This window comes from Oenanthe melanoleuca, chromosome Z (genome assembly GCF_029582105.1).
Source record: "Oenanthe melanoleuca isolate GR-GAL-2019-014 chromosome Z, OMel1.0, whole genome shotgun sequence".
In the NCBI taxonomy this organism is placed as follows: Eukaryota; Metazoa; Chordata; class Aves; order Passeriformes; family Muscicapidae; genus Oenanthe; species Oenanthe melanoleuca.
Window position 1 is genome coordinate 61,897,800 of NC_079362.1, and position 21,658 is coordinate 61,919,457.

Below are 21,658 nucleotides of genomic sequence, written 5' to 3' on the forward strand. Positions count from 1 at the left end.
TAAATTGTTCATAGGGTTTTGTTTTGGGTTTTTTTAGGTGTTTTTTTTTTTTAATTTAAAGCAAGTAGGACATTTACAGATTTTTTTTTGGTACTAATCTTTTTATGTAGATGTGCTCATAGTGTTCTCTGTAAATATGAATGCAGGGAGGACAAATCCTTAAGGCCCTAGGAAAATAGCACTGCTTTCTTCATATAGGAGTCTACGCTCTTTAAAGGGCAGTAATGTATGTCTCTGTGTTAATGAAATTAATTAGAAACTGTGCTGGGAATTTTTCTATTGATTTCAACTAGCTAACTGTAATATGTATTTATATTACCACTGGTTATGTTCAAAACAGAAAGATGTTACCGGTGTAATACTTGGAAACACAGGACTTGCATAATTTCATCACTTCATATAGTTATTGCAACAGCCAATCTGATTTAATTTAATCCTATTTAATTTTTACCTTTCTGTCACATTGTTGCCTTAAACTCCAATGGGAATAATAAATGTGAAAAGTCACCAGAAGAAGAAAACCTTTAACCTTAGAAATACAAGTCAGACTGCACTTTTGTTTCAATCACTTCACTAGAAACTGATGAAAATATGTTATAAAGCAAGCACAGAGACAGAGAAAAGTCCAGTATGAGCACTAAGAAATTCTTTGTTAAGAAAGTACAGCATCTTTTTTTCAATGCCAATTATATGGAACATATTTGTTGATCATTATTATTATTATTATTGTCTCCTTTCCATTTAGGAGATTGTCAACTTCAACTGTCGGAAGCTGGTGGCTACAATGCCTCTTTTTGCTAATGCAGACCCAAATTTTGTGACTGCCATGCTAAGCAAACTGAGATTTGAGGTGTTCCAACCTGGAGATTATATTATCCGAGAAGGGGCTGTGGGTAAGAAGATGTATTTCATTCAACATGGTGTTGCTGGTGTTATCACCAAGTCCAACAAGGAGCTGAAGCTGACAGATGGCTCTTACTTTGGAGGTGAGTGGGAAAAAAATGAATGGTAACACTGGAGTGAATGCAGTAGAACAAAACACATACAGATAACACACAAAAAGAAACTTCTGAATAAATTACCTAAGAGTCACTTATCTAGACAATTCAAATGCAGTGAAAAGTGTGCAAAATTTTTCTGAAAAAAACTGCTTACTGTTGTGAGGACAGCTATTACAAATGCAGTATGACCCTCCAGAATTTTGAAGTTATTTTAAATTAAGATTGCTGTTATTTAGCAGAAAATATTTAAATAGAAATATAATAATTTGCGTAGCAAACTTACAGCTTTTTAAAGGCAAAATTAATAATTAAAAAATATACACTTTTTTGAGTCAAAAATCTAAAGGTAAAAATCACAGTAAGAATTGCAACAATAGCTATGAATAGAAGGGGCATTATTTTACATGGGGTATTTTGTAGTTCATTAATACTTCAAGGTGTTATTAGTGCTTTGTCACTGAATGTTAGCACACATCAATGTTTATCCTTCCAATATATACTATAAGAAATGGGACTTCCTGTCTGACTAGGTAGCTCTCTAACTGATGTATATTAATAAAAATCAGGCATTAATTTTAATCCTAATTAAATTAATCTGGTAATACTAATGAAAAATAGTTATTTGCTTAGATGAAGGCATCTGAGTATCTATATTTTGATGAAAGCAATTGCTTTTCTTACAATAATAATTAATAATTGATGATATACAATAGTTGCTGCCTGTGACTGTAAATTATCTCTGTGCAATAGAATTGGAGTCTGCTTCCACAAGCAGCAGAAAGGCTGGTTTTCAGAAGCTGCTTGAATATTTGTGTGTGTACCACTGCTGCCCATGAGAGTTTTGGTTTCTGGACATTGTATTAATTTGCTGTTGAATTCCATGAATGATCCCATAACTGACCTGAATGGCTTTCAGAAAATGCTCCATTGAGTGCCTAATCAGTGCCACGGAAGGGGGAAGCTAAGAAAAGTGAATTGGGCTCAGCGTTTCAATTAGGCTGTAGAGTTACTTAACTAATCCCATTTTAGAATAATACCCTAAAGCAACTCCTACTGATTGACCAGAAGACCTTGTCACTCTGAAGTAGCCTCTGCAAGGTGATTTGTATCACCAGTATTTGTAGAAGCACTTGGGTAAAGAGGTCTTGTGCTTATCCCACAGGATTAAACTGTAGATGCTGAAGACAGGAGATTAAGCAGAAAGAAAAGGTAAATGCTGAGGATGAGGAAACAGAGCAACCTTGCTCTTGGTCTCCTCTATGCTTAGCAGTGCCCTAGTTTATGAAAATGAGTTTGCAAGAGCCTGCGTGCTGAATCTGGCCATAATACTCCTCTGAACCAGCAGAGGATCAGAGGAGATTGCACATGAAAGTATTTTACATAACTGTCAGCCTGTTGTTGCAGTGCAAACAACTATTTAGCCCATCCTGTTCAACTGCTACCCTTCTTAACAGGAATGCAGACAAAAAAAATAAGCTACTTGCAATATCCAGACACTACGGGAATTTACTACACTGCAAACCAAAGCACTTTTGCTCATCCAAACTGCAGCTGGGATGAGACAGGTGTTGCAAAAATGGGTGTTAATGCCTGCTGGGGAAAACAGAAGGTAAATAACTTCTGCTGTAGCATGGAGGGGTGAGGAGAGGTGAAAAAAGGCAAGTGCACAGGGAGAGAGAACTGGAGAGAGGAAATGCCCCAAGCCCCAGAGTGGCGTGGCTCAGATCTGCTGTAGCAAAACATTGTGAATTTCCAGAAGTGTATTTCCAGCTGGGAGAACAAAGACCTGTCTGGATCAGAGGAGCTGTGGATGCCCTATCCACAGACAGGTTCAAGGCCAGTCTGGGCTGAGCCCTGGGCTACCTGATCTAGTGAATGGCATCCCAGCCTATGGCAAGGGGCTTGGAACTAGGTGATCCTTAAGCTCCATTATAACTCAAACCATTCTGTGACTTTATAATTCTATGACTGCAGCTGAAAAGAGAGAAAACAAACTGCAAATCAGGTATCTGTGAATTGAAAAGGTCTGGATTATCAAAGCAGAAAATAAAACAGCGGTCTAAAATTCTCATCTCTCTGGAGAGCGCCTGCTTTCTGTGGAGCACATATCAGAATCTGAGTAAAGCTTCCTGACCAAAGCACGCACAAGGAATATTGCATAGTGATAAAAGAATAAACTGGAAGATCAAGGCTGCATTCAAATCCTAGGACAAATAACCCTTTTGTTGTTTAATGGATGCATGATAAATCTGAAGTTTGACACTATATTTAAGATGCTACTTGTAACAAGAGACCAGTATAGCTCCCAGGTCTGACAAAATACATCAATATAAACACCGGTGCTCCCAAAACAAAGGTCACACAGGTGACAGGGTGCCATGCTTAAACAGATCATTTTTCAATTTTTAAATGTCTTATGTTTTGAAAGTTCCTCGTCCTGGCTCAGAGATGCTAACATCTGTCAGGTGTGTTCCAGAGCTGAATTATCTGGGGACCTTGGCTCTGGAGAGATTTGTAGGCTCACCTCCAGAACAGTGGAGGTTTCACCAGCATCCTACCTTGGATTGGAAAACCACTCCTAACATGTAAAATACTTCTGTCCCAGCATTATATCAGGGAAAAAAATATAGGTAAAAAGCCTTACCAGTATAAAAAAAGTCCCTTAAGTTTGGGAGAACTAGAGATTAATGTGAAAGCTAAGATTTAAGAGGAAGCAAAGCAGTCTCTCTGGGAGTGATCTGAATGGAGATTGCTGGGAGAATGAAAACCTGCAAAACCAAAAGTTGCAGTAAAAAAGAGGAAGTATCTTGAGGTTTGAGCACTGATGTTGGACATTTAAATTCTCTTGTTAATATTTATTTTTAATTAAAAACATGCTTAGATCTGGTCTAATAGGAAGCTAAATAAACCTTACAATTGGTTGGTAATTCTTCTCAAAAAAAAATATGCCTGGATAACCACCAGTGGACTAGATGAATCAGACTATATCTCTGCAGTACACTTTCTGTTCATTTTTGAGGGACATGCAAAGTGGTGACAACAGAAAGATCAGGGCTTGAGTACTGAGTGCCTCCTTCCTTGACTGTGCACACTGGTTTTTCCTTTTGGGAGAGAAGGAGGAAATGCAATATTGTAACCACAAAGATCTTGTGGTTTATTCCTTGGTATTTCTGTGGGAAGAGCATTGTGTCCCTTGACCTTGATGTGTGTTCATAAATGTAATCTTCTTGAACTTTGTACGCAGGAGCATTTTTTAGGCCCATCCCAATAAGTGGGTTTTTTCCAGACTGCTGGTTGAAGGACATTACCATCCTACCTATCTCCTCCACGTGCAGTAGGAATTTGAAAGCAGTTTCTGGTGCTATCCTTTTCAATAGGCCTTATTCCCCCTACCATTTTGCTGGCATTTGCAGAGAACAGTAACTTTTTACTGCCTCACCTTAGAATCACTACTCACATTGTAAGTTCAAATGATTTTTTATCAAAGGGACAGGAATTAGACAAGGAAGAACACCTAAAACTAATTTCCATTATACTGTGCAGTTATATAGTCAACATCAGTGAAATGGTGTAAGCCACAGTTACCAGTGAAGAATCTTGGGATTTTAATACTCTATAGCAGCTTTTATTATATTTATTTTTAATTGAACTGTATCTATCTTATTTCTTTGAAACATCAGTGGCTGTTTTTATATCCTCCCTCATTTTTACTCTCTGTTTGCTAATAGTTCCCCATTATTAGAAATTTTGCTCCTAGTTCCATATTATTAGAAATGGAATTGCTGCCACTACCAGCATAGTCATAGATACATCTTTTACAAGTACAAAAGAAACTTCCCACACTGACTCTCACACAGCTTTCATATGGGAGGAAATAAGGTTGCCCTCAATAGAAATTACCATAGAATCGTAGAAACATTAAATGGCTTGGGTTGAAAGAGATGTTTAACATCATCTAGTTCTGCTCCCCCCACCACGGTCAGGGACACCTTTCACTAGACCAGGTTGCTAAGAGCCCCATCCAAGTCTTCATCCTTGAGCACTTCCAGGGATAGGGCATCTACAACCTCTGTGGGCAGCCCGTGCCATTGCCTGACCACTCTCACAGTTAGGAATTTTTCCTAGTATCTAATGTAAATATAGCCTGTTTCAGTTTGAAGCCAATTCTTCCTTGTCCTTTCACCACATGCTCTTCTAAAGTCTCTCTTTCTTGGAGACTCCCTTCAAGTACCAGAGGATTTCAACTGGGTCACCTCTAAGCCTTCTCTTTTCCAGGCTGAAAAACACAATTCTCTCAGCCTTGCCTTATAGGAGAGGTGCTCCAGCCTTTTGATCATCTTGGCCTCCTCTGGATTTGTTCCAGTAGGTCCAAGCCGTTCCTTTCTTGGAGACCCCAGCTCTGGCTGCAGTGCTCCAGGTGGGTCTCACAGAGCAGAGCAGAGGGGCAGAATCCCCTCCCTGCCCTGCTGCCCACGGGGCTCTGGATGCAGCCCAGGACACGTTTGGCTCTCTGGCCTGTGAGTGCCATGGCTGGGGCATGTCCAGCCTCTCACCCACAGCACCCCCAAGTCCTTCTGGGCAGGGCTGGGCTGGGGCTGTTCATGCCCAGCCTGTGCTGATATCAGGGGTTGATCTGACCCAGGGGCAGCACCACACTCGGCCTTGTTAAACCTCATCAGATTCCCATGGACACACTTCTCCAGCTTGCCCAGGTCCCTTTGGATGGCATCCCAAAATGACATATGCTGTCAACAGCACCACCCAGCTTGGTGTCATCTGCTAATTTGCTGAGGGTGCACTCAATTCCTTCATTTATTTCATTAATGAAGACACTACACAAGACTAGTCCTAGTATGGATCCATGTCATGACATCCATCAGGACTCTGAGCCATTGACTAGTACCCTCTGGATGTGACCATACAACCAATTCTTTATCCAAGAAATTGTGATCTCCTTCTGGATGCCTCTGTAGGGTTAGTGACATGTGAATGTAGGTCAGGAGAGAATGAATGGATGATGTGGACTATGTTAACACATAGGACAAAACTGTAGGGAAGAGTGTGGGGAACGAGATAGATATGAACAGAGAGAGGACTCTGTGGGTAGGAGCCAGGTTGTGAGAGGTGCAAATAAATGGGAGACAGGGCAGCTGACAGTGCAGGAACATCATGGGCATGAGACAGATGGGAAAGGGAAGAAAATGCAAGTGGCAAGCACAGATCTGAACAACTTCCAGAAGCAGGAAAAGATGGGAAGGTGCTCACACCTATCCCTTTGGGATAGCGAGTTGGAAAACCTGACTGCACACGTGTTGGCAGTTAAGCTGAATTTAAAGCTTGAGATCAGCACACTTGGACTCAGCTTCCTGGGATAGAGAATAAAAATCAGAAGGCAGGTGAAAAATGTAAGCAGTTGTCTTTTGAGGATGCTGTGATTATGAAGTGGCTTAACTTTTTTGAGATCATGTACCTGGTCCTCAGTATCTACAGTTTACAATATTGAAAATATGAAGTACACAGCAGTGGATAACGACAGCTCCCCCATTTTTTTTTTTCTCTGTCTCAGTGCATATTTGTCTTTCTCTTTAATATCTTGGTAGTTCAAACTCATTTATGATATCATCCCGGTAATAAATGGTAGGAAGGAAATTGCCAGGTTTCAATCCTATTGAACCTTCTCCTTTCAATACCAGGTGATTTAATTAGAAATTGCTCTTCTTGTGATAGGAGGAATTACTGAACAGATTGAGTATTAATTCTTCACTATACTTACAAAATCAGCAAAATGCAAAGATTTTGACATCTTTAGAGATGAAGCACAAGAATGAATCTTTTGCTTATAGAAGAGATTAGTTCATCAGTTACTGGGGCTTTTCAGAGCAGAATTATTAACGTATATAATGAGGCTAATACTTTTAATTAACCTATAACAATACATATTGATAGAAACTGATCTACTATTACTGCTGTGTGAATATTCTGATTTTTGCTGTGGTAAATTGTTTCAGAATCACTCCATATAAATATTACAGAAGTTGGTAATTCAGAATCTGTGATAATTAATCACATCAAACATGCAGTAGTGTAATAAACTAAAGAGATTCTTGCTTCAATAAAATAAATCCTTTCCAATTTTCTCCCTCCACTTACTCAGATGTGTGGGTAGGTCTTAGGGCTGCTTCAGTCATCACAGTAAGATCAGGCCCTGCAGCTTCTCCTTCCCTTCTGGAGAGTCCTTTTTGTCCCTGGTACCTTGTGACCTGCACTTCTCTGCATACCCCTCACCCCAGACTCAATCAGATGGTGTTCCCATGTGCTCAGCTACAGACAGCAGGCTCCTGCTTGCAGAGCAAAGTGGAAATGCAGCTTTCAACCATTGATAACTTACCTGACATTGTTACCCCTGCAAAAATAAAAGTTTTAAGCTGCACCAAAGCTAGGGCAGAGGACTGTGACGAGCAGGAGTGGTTTCACGAGGTGCTGTGCCTCTCCTGCCACCTGCCCTGTGGAATCAGAGGATTACCTGTGGACTCAGGACAGGTACTCCTGGTTCAGGTGAGCCGTGGCTGAGCTGCCTCCATGAACTGGTGTGTTAGAGTGTGGCTGGCATGCCTACAGAGAGGAGGAGGAAGGAATAAACCTTTCTGGGAGCATGTTCCAGGACTCTGCTGTTACTTCATTTGCTTTCTCGCTGGTGGACAGAGGCCTGATTGTTCACTGTGGTCTCATCCTCTTTTCTGTAGTCACTGGCAAAATTCCTCTCAACCACAAAGGACACAAGATAAGACTGGTCTCCCTGCTATCTTTTCCTTTCTCCATCTGTTTTCCCACCTGTGTTTACACAGGCTTTCCTTCATGCAGCAGCCCAGACATATGCTCCAGGAAATTTAACCCCTTTTTTCTGTTTTTAACAGACACTGTGTTAGACCTGAAGGAATGCCAGCATTTCTAGGGAAATCCAATCTTACTGTTTAGGAAGTGCAGGTATTTTTTTATTAATTAGGCCTGGGGTTTTGTTAGTTGAAGAAGTTTCCTAATTCCAGTAGATAAGTCTGCAGTAATTCATGCTGTCCAATTTTTTAGGTATCCTTTGCAGATCCCACTCACCATTGTTTTCCCCCCACTGAAAATACCAATGCCACTTGAAGTCAGTAGATAAATCAGTTTTTAGACTAATTAAAACTCATACTGCTATTTTTTATTCTATCAACTTCATGTATGTTGAACATGAAGAAATAAATGCGATTTTTAAAAAAAAAAATTTTATGTGTATATATGATAGTTACTGTGTGTGAATATGAAACTGTATTGGCCTACCTCTTGCAATGTAATAAGAGACAAATACATGTTTTATTTTACTTACTCAAAGGCAGATATCACTATCTGTGCTTCATGCCATCATTAATCTAGCAAATCTATCTAGAAACCAGATTCTCACTGCCATCTTCCCAGACAATGTCCCAGAGACATATTATAGCATCTTGTATTTTTTGGTTTATTTTTTGTAACATGTAGTTCATGGAATACTTCCAATTTTAAATGTTTTATTTTACTTAAATTATTTAATGCAGTTTTAACATTTATCCTTCTGCACTTGAAATTCTAATAAACTCTAACTTGCATTTACTTCAGCTTGTAGAAGGCCAATTAGGCAGAACTTCTTTGACCTACCTATTATTTATGGAGCTTTTCCCCCTTTCGGAACAGTAACTGTCAGTATATTTTAGACCAGTGCAGTGGAAAATAATACCATGGGAAATGTTGAGTCAGTTTAGATTATATTTTGCCACTTATTTTTTTCTGGTTACACTCTAGGTGCTTCCTTTTAAAAGATTTGCAGTATACTACTGATTATAAATAGAAAAAAAATCTGTTGAAGTGCTTTACACATGGACAATACGATATGATATGATACATAATTTTACATTTTGCAAAAATACTGAATATGGCTATTCCTTATTCAAGGTAGTGGTGGATTAGGTCTTTCAATATTCATACTATAATCCAGATAGTTAATTATAAGTAGCCCTACTGAGGTGTGATTATTCCTATTCTTAATGGCAGGGACATAATTAAATACTTTAAGGGAGCAGGATCTCCCCATCTCCATGCCAACTGGTTTGTAAAACATTTTTCAGCCGAACAGTATAGAACATTTTTCTAAAAATATTGTCTGCAAGAGGGTCTAAAAATTAAATGCTTTTTTGGCACAGACTAATCTGCCATTTTGAGGCAACATAATATGCAATAGTCCTCATAATATTGCATAATTTCTTGTTGACAAGAAATTGTTGTTGTTGTTTTGACACCATATTTTATATGGAAAATAACAATCAGTCAGAAGGACTTCTTGCTATTCAAACTCAGTAATTTTTTTTTAAAGTGCAAGAGAATTTTTAGGAATATACAATTAAAATAACTTACTCTTTTCTGCTAAAAGGTAGAAGTTCATTTGGGTTTAGAAGTTTTATTAATTAGCAAACAAAAATATAAATGTAATAGTAATAATAACACAAGTAATAATTCTTGTAATCTAAAAGCATAAATAAATTATAATTCTGCTAATTCATTAACAGTATACAATTTTAATTTAAACTTTACATAAATATATAAGAAGTAAAATATCACATAATATGCCTTGAAAATCAAATGTGGTCAACACAGATAAAGCAGAAGAAGATATTCCAAGCACCTTCAATTTCACACAGTAGAATTTTAACTAAATATTTGAGTTTAGATTAAATATTTAATCTAAATATTTAATTCAGAACTGACAGTCTCTGATAATTTTTTTAATAATTTAATGGAAAGAAAAGAAGTACAATATTTTTATAGCCAACCTTAACTCAAGTTGAATAGTTTAATTTGTAACTGTTATTGTTTGCCAAACTCAAGATTACAAGTGCACACCACTGAATACAGAAGGAACTAACTGGCTTTTTTCAATAGGCTGTAAGCATCCATCTGAATAAAGGTAGGAGTAAATGAATTACATGAAATCACTTTTGGCCTTTGACACAAGTATGAAAACTTAATCTGTATTTAGGCTTATTATCTTAGAATCTAATTTTAATTATTAAGGCATATGAAATTACTATCAGTAAAGCTGTGAGCTTTTACAAGATAATAAATAGACTATCTTGATCACTCTTTGTAGAAAGAACACTTTAATAAATTAGAAGAAAAATGTATGGATGTTCAGTTATAAATAGCATTAAAGATAAAATATTTCTATTTTATAAAATTATCCTAAACTTTTGTCCTGTCATACAGAGCTTTCTTAGAAGAATTTGATTGAACACTGGAAAATAGTCAGGATGTAAGAAATGTTCACAAGTCTAGATGTGGCACAGTACCAGGGTCTGCCTGACAGGGTGGTGTTCAGTTAAAGGTTGGACTTGATGATCTCAGAGGTCTTTTCCAACCTCAACGATTCTGTGTTTCTGTTACTGGCTTTTGTCTGCTCTAGTCAAGAAAACTTGGCCACAGCTATTTTCAGTACCTGCACACGGAAAAAAGCAAAGAGAGGTCAAGATGAAAAATAACAAGTCCCTGCTCACATAACTTGCCACTTTTTATTAGGATGAGAAAGTGGTTTCTCCTAGCTATGTAGCATAAAAGACACATCTGGAGATAGGTAAAGAAAGGAACATACTTTCAGGGTTGCTGGCAAACCCTAAAGAAATAAAATGGTTTTTTAAACAACTATTTGTCTATAAATTCTATCAAAGTTTGGGTCAATTAAATGTAGGCCGCTCTTTTCAAATGCCTGATTTTCCCAATGTAAATTTTTGCTCTCTCTTTTGCTATTGTTACATTAAATTAAACAAAATACCATAAATTAAATAATGAACAAGCGGCGAGTTCAGGTGTTGGTCTTCAGAGAAAGAAACTTCAAATTATTACAAACAGGCAATAAAAATGTTAGCTAATCTAACCTATGGAGTGAGTTTTTGTTTGGTGGGTTTGGGGACTTTTTGTTATTTGTTTGGTTGGATTTTTTAATAAGATTACTAATAAGGGCAACAGCTATCACAAATTACAAATAGATATATTTAAAATGCGTTCAGATAAATAGTTTAAAAATACAAAAGACTGGAGATGGGATATTACAGAAGTTGCTTTCAATTCTAATCAACCATTTTCAGTCTCTCTTCAAAACAATAACTACTTGGTTGGTTATGTATCAAGGCTGCTTTATGACCCATCTCTCCAGCTGATGAACCCAGATATCTGAAAGAAACTCAAGAAACAATTATTGCTGTCATATCTTAAATGAAGAGGTTGTGCAGCCAGTATCTCATAACTCAGACTGACTTGTCTGCAATTCTGTGTTTAGTGTAAACATGGTGGCAAAAGCTGCCATTTTTGCATAGCTTCATTTTGGATAGACCAGATTACAAATCTGCCTGCAAAAAGGCAGGCATTAGCTCCCTTTTTCTTTCTCCTTAAATTCTCTCCCTTGCTGCAGAGATGTTCCTCTTAAGCAGTGACTAGATTTTAGGATTTCTTAAATATAGGACTGAATTTTTTGGAACACAGATTACTGAAATTCATTTAATTGCATGAAACTACATTCTGAGTAATTGTAAGACCTGTAGTAGTTATTTTAGTAACTGTAAAAAAGGCAGCATATGTCTGGGTTTACCATTGTGTACAGTAGTAATAATATACTGAAACATAAAAATGAGGAAAAATTATAGATAAATGCATTTCATGTTTTCCAGAGATAAATAAAGAAAACAGAAGTGCAGATGCTTCTGTTAAAGTAACATGTTATTATATGAAACAGCTGCACCCTCTTTTATGTACTGGAGATGCTTAAGTCAACATGGAACTGGAAAATCACTCAGTTTCTGAAAGAATGGGATGCCTAGAAGCTTACTGATTTTTTTTTTTTTTTTAATTGCTTTAAGTTTATATAGCCCTTTCCTAAGGGGAAAAAGTCCTGTGTTGTAAAGCTGAGAACAGAGTGCCCCAAGCTGAATGTCCCTTGCTGTGACTACCACACCAAGAAAGTGCCCATTAGCTAGTTTCTCCTCAGTGGACAACTTCAGCCACTTGAAAGAAATAAAGAACTACTGATCTTTGTACCATGCCAAGGAGTTGCTGTCAGAAAATAAGAATAGCCTAAACATGGAAACATGGAAAGTTTATTCTGAAGTCTTACAAGATGGGTAGATTGAAAGAGCACTTGGACATTTAAGTTTTTTCTATGGTAGTTTAGTAACTCATTGTTCTCTATAAAATAAACCATATACCATATTCACAATATTCTAATCCACTGTCCCCTTCTCAAGTAACATTCTCAAGTCTGTTAGGCTGACTGACCCAAGCTCTTGAATTGCTTTGATTTTCCATCTTTCTTCTGCTGCTGGAAGTAATCAGCCTGAACAGATGACAACACGCACAGCAACCTATATGCCCACAATAAGAACAAGTTTCCTGTTGAGGAACTGAAGCATAGTCAGCTGTCTCAGTAGTCAGCTGGAAAGACAGCTCACTAGATCCTGTAATGTTTCATCTAACAGATGATGAGAAACCACACAGCTTTGGAAGGGAACAGAAATTAATAAAAAATGCTAGTTGTTTTTAATTACTTTTAATATACACATTATATAACTATAATACAGTAGAATTTATTCATTACTACACAAATTTCTTCACCTAGTAGAGTGAACTTGTGTCCTTGCAAGACAAAGATGCACATATAATAATTCATTGTATGAATCTTCTGTTTATACAATATCACATCCTAAGCTAAGGAATACGGTCCATGAAGACAGGACTGGTTTAGTGTCCTTCAGTGAACTTGCTAACTACTGAACTTGTACCTTTATCAACACACTTTTGTGTTTGGCATATTTTGTTGGGCATATTTTGTCGGGCATATTTTGTCTGTAAGGCAACTTTATATTGATATTCAAATTTCTGCAGACTTTAATCTCTAGTCAGATGTTAATGTGACATATAAGGTTGAGTAATTACATCTGGAATATAATTTATATGTAAAATGAACAGATGATGAATGGACAAGCATACTCTCTCACATAAACTGTACTGCTTCTCAGAGTAAAAAAGGAATTTTCCTATATAAAAATTTTCTGTATAAAATGGAAACCAGAAATTATTGCTAGAATGGCCAGTAGATACATACCCATCCAGCAAAGACTAAAGAAGAGATGAACGTCATACATGCTACTAGTGATTAATCTCTACCACATCCATACACAGCACTTATTTTCTCAAAGAAAAAAAGTGTTTAGGCATCATGTAGCAACAGGAGAGGGAAAAAAGTATCACTAACAGTGGAGTGTCAGTACAGTTAATAAGAACAATGAACCTGGTCTCAGCTGGGATCAAAACTTGATCCTCACAAAAGGCCTATTAATCCTATTCTTTAAAATTCATCCTGTGGGCTATGTCACTCCCCTTACCACATTCAGATTTTCTTGAAGTCAGCCTTCCTTATTGCTGTCTTTCAGATATGTAGAATTTTCTATGAAGAGTTCTGTGCCACATTAATGCAATAGTAAAATACAACATATGCATTCCCTGTTTTACGAGAAATCAATATGGGCAAGCTCCTTTAGAAATTCATAGTGTTCCAAAAACTGAACCTGATCCAGCTTTTGCTGAAATCCTTCCATAGAATGATAGAACCAATCAGACTGAAAAGACCTTCAGATCATTGAGTCCGACTGTTAACCCAGCACTAACAACTCCATCCCTAAGCCACATCCTACGTATGTGTGCAACTGGTATGCTGGTGATTGGTTTTGGTTATTGCAACTTTCAGAACAAGGTTAGCTTTAAACTTTTATCATTGACTTTTAGTTAGAGTTTTCACAGCAAGTACATTGTATTTGAGCCCATTTCCATATTCTTTTGAGGGCTCTATTTTTCTGCGGGAAAAACCTGATCCTAGCAGACCACAGATTATGATTTTCACCATTGAACTGATTACATTTGCATTAAATATGGACTGTAAGAACAAATAAAACAGTAACTTTTAATTAGGGCAATGATTGAAATCTGTTTCATAATGTTCTAGGTAACAACTGTCCACAAAAATTAAATAATTCAAGTAAAATTTGCATTCAGAACTGAATTACAGGTTACTGTAGCCTAATACATAACTCTTAATTGGAACTGAAGATATTATTTTGTTTGGAAAGGAAAGATAGTAGTATTTGACACACTGGAAGTGTCAGCATGAAGGCAATGCCAAATGCACATGGTAATATTTGTAATATGCTGCCAACACTTTATTTTTATGGTAATAAGGAACCCTGTTTATCCAAGCTGTTTTAAAATTGTCTATGCCTTTTGTGTTTCACTACACACTCCTATGCTATTACTGTATTTCCTAGTCTATTTACATCAATTGAACATCAAGAAAAGCACAATTGTTAAGGGCACCTGGTGTACTTGATGCCACTAAGGCTCATTTTAAATATGTCATGGCAACTTTAATTACTTTATTCTTTTCATGAAAAACAAACACTTTAGTTTATTTAAATAAACACAAGTTTGTAATGGGAACACATTTCAATATCCTGTGTTCTTCCTCTCTGGTCCAGGTAAGGAAGACTTCATATATTATTTCTCATTATGCTTGAGGGTCTATCCAAAGAAATACTTGATAGATTAGCACATACAATTAGCAAACACTTTACTTTTATGAACAGATAACAATTGATACACATAACAAGCTAATATAGATGATGTGTCAGTGACTATAATACAGTTCTAATCAGTCAAGAAACACCACTGAAAATGCAGTATGTGGATATTCATTCACAGTATTTTTTTCTGTAAGAAAACTGTAGTTCATCTTTTCAATGACACCGTTCACCTGGAGTTGAGAACACAAAGCTGTCCTTGCTTACTGAGCAGGCAGGCTCCACAGCACCACTCCCTGACCAGTTTCTGGGCACTGGCACATTTGTAGTATTTTTTCTTACCCACTGTTTATTACATTATCTAACTAGCAGAATTATAGATATTAAAAGCCGTTCAGACATGTATTCTTCAACCAGAAGCTGTGGGTTGACAGAGTCTGCACATCATAGTTTTCATTGATTTTTTTCCTTTCACCTAACTTGACAAAAAATAATAGAAGATGAAAGAAGAAGAAAAAGTAATTCTGTTTGTTACAGTAACATCCATTAATTCTACGGTCCCACTGTCCTGTGATGAAACTTAATGCTGTCTCTTATGGCTTCTTCCCACCCTTCTTTTTTAAGTAATCTACAAAACAGTGAGCAAGATTATTATGAAAACTGTACTTCCTCTTATTTTTTCTGCACTCTTCAGAATGAAGATTTAGGAATTAGGGAATTTAGGAAATGCTTCTTTTTTTGGGGGGGGAGGGGCCATTTGATGCTTTTTAAACTCAAGTTTGTTGAGAGTAGCAGAAGACACCTATTTATATGTCTTGTATTGTTTGCAGCAATTTTAATTGAAGAGACCTGAAAATCAAGAGGTGATCATTAGTCATACACACTTTCCAGATAGTTTCCTCTAAATTCAACAACGTATTGTAAAACTTTATTCTTTGTGAGACTTAAAGATTATCTTAGGACATGGAAAAGGTATTAACTGCATTTAACTGCTCCTTTTGGGCAAAATGTCCTTCTCTTGTAACTAAAATGCAGTGGGTTCAATCTAAAGAGAAGAGGTCAGGCAGTGACAAAAGGAAAGGACTGACTTCAGTTATACCTGGCTGGTTCTTTACAGTAAACTGTCCTTATTTCATGGGCATCAAGTTCTGCAAGGGACTTTAGGTCAAGTCTCTTACCTGTATTCTCCATAAATTCTCTACTCTGCTCTCCCTGTAGTCTCTTTAAATTCTCCCCAGAGCTGTTGGGGTTTAAGTACATTCTGTGCTAGTACTGGTCCAATGTTCATTTACTTTGATTTATCCACTGTAATTGAAGCATCTTGCCCCTAAGCCTTCAGGGTTAGGTAGCATGTGGAAATTTCTCAACAGAAGTATGAGATAAAAAAAATAAATCAAGGTTCTTCATATTCTAGATTAATAAAATATATATTTCTTAAAGGCATACTGCAAAAAACCACCAAACCAAGAACCAGGTTGGTACTCTGTAGAATTGAAGTCTTCAGAATTATTTGTTATTTAATTTTCCATACTTGAAAATGATAGTTTGATTGAAATTGAGCATGTAATGGACAAAAAAACAAGGTAGGAGACAGTTTCCTACTTTTGTATTTAAATACATGAACTTGTAACCCTTGACTGCTAGAACTGAGTAGGGAAACTATCCCTCACCTACCTGAACTCGAGAATTCTTGATATTTCTAAGCATGTTCTTAGTCCCTGGTTTGAAAATGGGATCAACTCAAATAGTACTTTTTGCAAATTGCTTCCTAATTTTCTGTATTTTAATCTACCCCACATGTATATATTCTACCCACATTTTGCTGTTACAAGGCTCAGACATTGACTCTGTGCAGTCACTCTGATACTATGGACTGGAGAATTAGAAGTCAGAAGTTTGGGGCTGTTTCTTTGGACTCTGCACATAGCTTCAGTTTCCACTGTTCCAGAATAACAAGTTCTTGTTGCGGGCACTTTGCAGAGAAAGGCTACTAGACTAATCATATGAATCCCATTTTTTAATCTAATGAGTAAAAAGGTCAAAAGTTTTAAGTTTTCTCTCCCAAATTACCTAGAACCAAGGAAAGAGAAGGCATGTTCATGCTTCGAGTTTTTTTTCTTTTTCAGAACAGTTGTTATATTCAAATATCATTACATCATGATATCATGTATTCATTAATTTAATAAATCTGGTGAATGATTAAAGGGATTGGTCTTCTATGGCAGCTGTATATTTAAAAGAAAATCAATAGAATCACTTGGGTTAATTCAGCACTTGGGTTAATCAAAGTCATCAAGCTGTGTTTGACAGCTGATGGATCATTTCTTAGAACTTGAAGCACTATTTTAAAAAGGCTTGATAAAATCAAGAGTTCATATGGAGAAAACCTATAGGCAGGGCTCTTAAAGGACATTAATTATTTTTTCAGAGTAGTAAAAATAGAATCAGCTACCTTCAGAATTGTCCCTGCAACCTTATGTAAGCAGAAATAGGAAAATTGCTGCTGAGTACTAAATTATTACTTGTTAGAGCGGAGTCAATTTCTAACTTTAAAGTTTCACATGGTTGAGTAACTTCTTTGTTTTCAGTGTGCTGAATTTTTCTCTCCCCAGAGATCTGCCTGTTGACCAAGGGCCGTCGAACTGCCAGTGTACGAGCAGACACGTACTGTCGCCTGTACTCCCTCTCAGTGGACAACTTCAACGAGGTCCTGGAGGAGTACCCCATGATGAGAAGGGCCTTCGAAACGGTGGCGATTGATAGACTTGACAGGATAGGTATTTATTTCATTTTTTTGCATATGATTAATTCTTAAAATCCTTCTGCATTTTCTTTCCCTTGAGCTGCATGATAAAATACCCCACTTTAAAAGTTTTTTTCTGTTATGCTGCAGTAAATGTTTTCTTGATCTATAAATAACACATGTGTGCAGACAAGAATTTTGCAATCTTACTTTTAAATAATAAAAAACACCGAGCTTTAGAAAGCTCTTGTACTCCTCTGAGGATTATTTTTTCATACTTTAATTATAATTAGTATTATTTATTAATCCTACAGATTTCTTTTGCTGCCTTCAGCACTTGATAGGATTTATGCTGTGTCACGAGCAGTAGATGACATTTTCCAAAATAAATTGCTTACAGATGACATCCATAATGCTGAGAAAAGCTGAAGCCTCTCAGCACTCACAAACCCGTTGTTTGTTGAAGTGAATTAATCCTTTGCAGCAGGGCTCTCATTTTCCTCACAACATGGTGTTAGCCTTGATGGCTGCACACTGGCTCAGATTTGCCTGCAATCAGAAAAGCAGTCCAATAATATGCAAGTAAAAGGCAGAAGGGTAGGGCAGATTATCAAAACAAGAGGTGTAAACTTGCTGCTCCAGTATTTGGGACCTCCCAACAATAGTAGGCAAAGCATAAAGTCTTCAGTCAGGGGAACTGCATCCTGATCATCACTACTAATTTTAAAAAACAGCTGGAAAAAAAAAAAAAATCACTTGTCCTGCTTGGTGGTGTTTCCTCAGCTTCACAAGAAAATTTGAGTCTGAGGACTTCTCCACATCAACTCAATGCATTAAACTCCTACAGTTTGTCCCACAAAACTCTCTGGAAATGCAGTCCAACTCTAATATGTGCTCCAAAAATATTAGCAGTAAAATTCCGGTCTGTTCTTGGACTAGCAACCTCATCTGAAGTGCAGTGTTTTATTGGGGAAAAAAAATAAAAAATAAAAAGAGCGGTTGAGTGCCATTGTGTTCCTGAGCATCTGATGACTCAGACAGAATAGTGTCTACATCTTAGAGACACTGAGCCATCAAGCAGACATCAGGTCACAATGTACAGCACTCTTCACTGTGCAAGCAGGTGTCACACTATCCATGAATTCCTACTAGTTCACAGACACTGGTTACTAGTGCCTAGTAACTAGTTCCCAGAAATGTGCAAGATGGCAAGTGTACTTTTAAAACACGTAACTGTTTAGTGGAAATTCAGACAGTTTTGCAACTGCGAGAGAAAGATGATGTAGATGCAGAGCACAACCTTTTTCTGACAGTTGTACAGGAAATTACAGTTGTTACACGTAATTGTAGTAATAGCAGTGAACTGCAAGTGAAGAGGCAGGGAAAGGCCAGGTGCCGGAGCGCGGCAGTGCTGGGGGGACCGCGGTGCGGACACGGCCGAGGGGAGCTGCGGCAGGACCATAAGGGCACAGCCCCTGAGCCCCGGGCTGGCTGTGCAGCCACAGCCGAGGGGAGCTGCGGCAGGGCCATAAGGGCACAGCCCCTGAGCCCCGGGCTGGCTGTGCAGCCACGGCCGAGGGGAGCTAAGGCAGGGCCACAGGGTACAGCCCGGGCTGGCTGTGCAGCCACGGCCGAGGGGAGCTGCGGCAGGGCCGCAGGGTACAGCCCGGGCTGGCTGTGCGGACACGGCCGAGGGGAGCTGCGGCAGGGCCATAGGGCACAGCCCCCGAGTCCCGGGCTGGAGGCCGGGCCGTGCCCGCTCAGCCACCCGGGGCCTGCTGACGCTTTCCCAGCACAATCGTCAACCACGGGTGCTGAAACACAGAGCTAGAGCGGGCTCTGTCCCTGAGCTTCGCCCTCACTAACGCTTCTGCCTCTCTCTGAAGGGAAGAAGAACTCGATCCTGCTGCAGAAGTTCCAGAAAGACCTCAACACCGGCGTTTTCAACAACCAGGAGAACGAGATCCTGAAGCAGATCGTGAAGCACGACAGGGAGATGGTGCAGACCATCGCCCCGGTGAGCCTGCAGCAGATGCCAGCCCTCAACTCCAGCACCGCGGCCTCGTCGCGCGGCAGGACGCAGTCCCCGCCCGTGTACAGCACCAGCAGCCTCTCGCACACCAACCTGCACTCGCCCTCGCCCAGCACGCAGCCGCCCCAGCAGGCCGTCATCCTGTCGCCCTGCTCCTACACCACGGCCGTCTGCAGCCCGCCGGTGCAGAGCCCGCTGGCCGGCCGAACTTTCCAGTACGCCTCGCCGACCGCCTCGCAGCTCTCCCTCATGCAGCAGCAGCAGCAGCAGCAGCAGCCGCAGGCAGCGCAGCAGCCGCCGGGAGCCGCGCAGAAGAACGAGGTGCACAAGAGCACCCAGGCCCTCCACAACACCAACCTGACGCGGGAGGTGCGGCCGCTCTCCGCCTCGCAGCCCTCGCTGCCCCACGAGATCTCCACGCTGATCGCCAGGCCTCACCCCACGGTGGGCGAGTCGCTGGCCTCCCTGCCGCAGCCCGCGCCGGGCCCCGGCGTGCCCCCGGGCGGGCGGGCCGGCGTGCCGCAGCGGGTCTCGCTGTTCCGGCAGATGTCCTCGGGAGCCATCCCCCCGCACCGCGCGGCCGCGCCGCCCGCCGCCCCGCTCCAAAGGGATTCTTCCACAGTCTTAAGCACAGAGCCCGAGGGAGACAAACCGCGGTTCGCCTCAAACTTATGATCCCTGGTGACTGTGAGCAACAGACTTGCAACAAACCGAGCACCATCCCCCGAACTGTTTTAGCCTGTTTCCTAATGTGCCCCAGCAGTCTACTATGAGAAAAATAATTTAGACAGCTTTGCCCTATGTAACGAATGTAAAAGTTTTATATATATATATATATATATATATATCTAAATATATATATATATAATCAACTAATAAAACTTGTTTGAGTTCATGTCTTCCTTTTTCACAACCATTACAGAAGATTAAATTTAGTGCTAATATTACTATTTTAATGTGTTGACTTTAAAATCAGCCTAACAGATTTCTCTGTTTATGAGATTGGCTGTTTTCATGGGGAAATTGTCAACACAACAACAAACTTCAAACAAGTATATTTTAAAAAAAGAGAAAAAAAGCGTCAGTTTAACTAACACATAGCACTGACTGAGTGATATTCTGAAACCTTTGTTACTTCATTTATTGCGTGTACATTTTTAATTTCTCATGAACAATTCGATTGTTGTTTCACGTTGCATTTCATATGTTAGCACCATCCATTGGAATTTAGATTGGGAAAGAATTATATTGCAAACACCTGCAGTGTAAAGGGAGGCACTAGCACTCCTCCGGATAGGTTGTAACCTCATGGCACGTCAGCCCTTCTGTTGTCTAAGAGAATTGGGTGGACTTTGATCTTCACACTGCTAAAGACTTTTCAAAGACTAAATATTGCCATTGTAAATAACTTTTTAGACCCAAGCAAAAATAGCTGCTGTGTGGTGTACCATTGCAAGGTCTTTGTTTAGGAATTTAGGTTCCGCTTTTCACTTCAAAATTTACAGTTTTAAAATTTGTTAAAGCTAAGTGCAACACAACTGTTAAATTGTAATGCAATGGCTTAAACCTACAGTGTTACTTTTACATGCAATGTTTTATGCAAAATTGTACGCTTGATCCTGCAAACCGCTTGTACTTCACCAATACCATCACTTTTCTTCTTCTTGCCCTCAATAGCATCTGAGAATATTCCATGCATGCTTTGGAAAAAAAAAAAAGACAATAAAAATAGGTTTGGTCAGTAGGAAAAGGCTTTACGGTATCTTAGAAAATAATAACCATTCATTAATTGTGTCTACCTTAAAATTCCTATAATGCTGACTTTGAATCTCTGGTTTAAGTCTAGAAGTGAGGTTTTTCATTTAAAGGATTATTTGTAAACCACAGCTTGATTTAGACCTTCAGGTGCTTTCTGTGTCTTCACTGTAGTTTTGTAGTTGACTGTGGTGTTAATTTACAAAAATAAATATAATATAGCATCAAGTTTGTCTGGAAATGCACGATTTGCTCTGTGTATATTGTAATTAAATGGTTAGTATATCCTAAGGCATGTAGTGTCAAACATAGCCCATAGGTATGAAGTTTATTATTTTTTATGTCTCCAAAACAGAAAGGAAATGGTGACAGAAAGCAGGGTTAAAGCATACTGTTTTGTGAACATTTCGTTTTGTTTGCTCAAACCTTCACATTATCTTATCCACAAAAAAAAAAAAAAAAAAAAAAAAAAAGAAAAAAGAAAAAAATTCATAATCTTTTG

The 21,658-nt window shown here is 38.8% G+C and overlaps 1 protein-coding gene across 1 annotated transcript in view; it reads left to right on the plus strand.

Moving 5' to 3' along the window:
• The window catches only part of HCN1 (hyperpolarization activated cyclic nucleotide gated potassium channel 1), a 191,075-nt gene extending 169,989 nt beyond the window's left edge, over window positions 1-21,086 (plus strand). Inside the window, exons 6-8 of the mRNA XM_056513653.1 lie at window positions 746-986; window positions 17,239-17,403; window positions 19,256-21,086. Of these exons, the coding sequence (XP_056369628.1) occupies window positions 746-986; window positions 17,239-17,403; window positions 19,256-20,076 (1,227 nt within the window). The 3' untranslated portion in view covers window positions 20,077-21,086. The remainder of the gene's footprint in view (window positions 1-745; window positions 987-17,238; window positions 17,404-19,255) is intronic.
• Window positions 21,087-21,658: the final 572 nt, after the last annotated feature.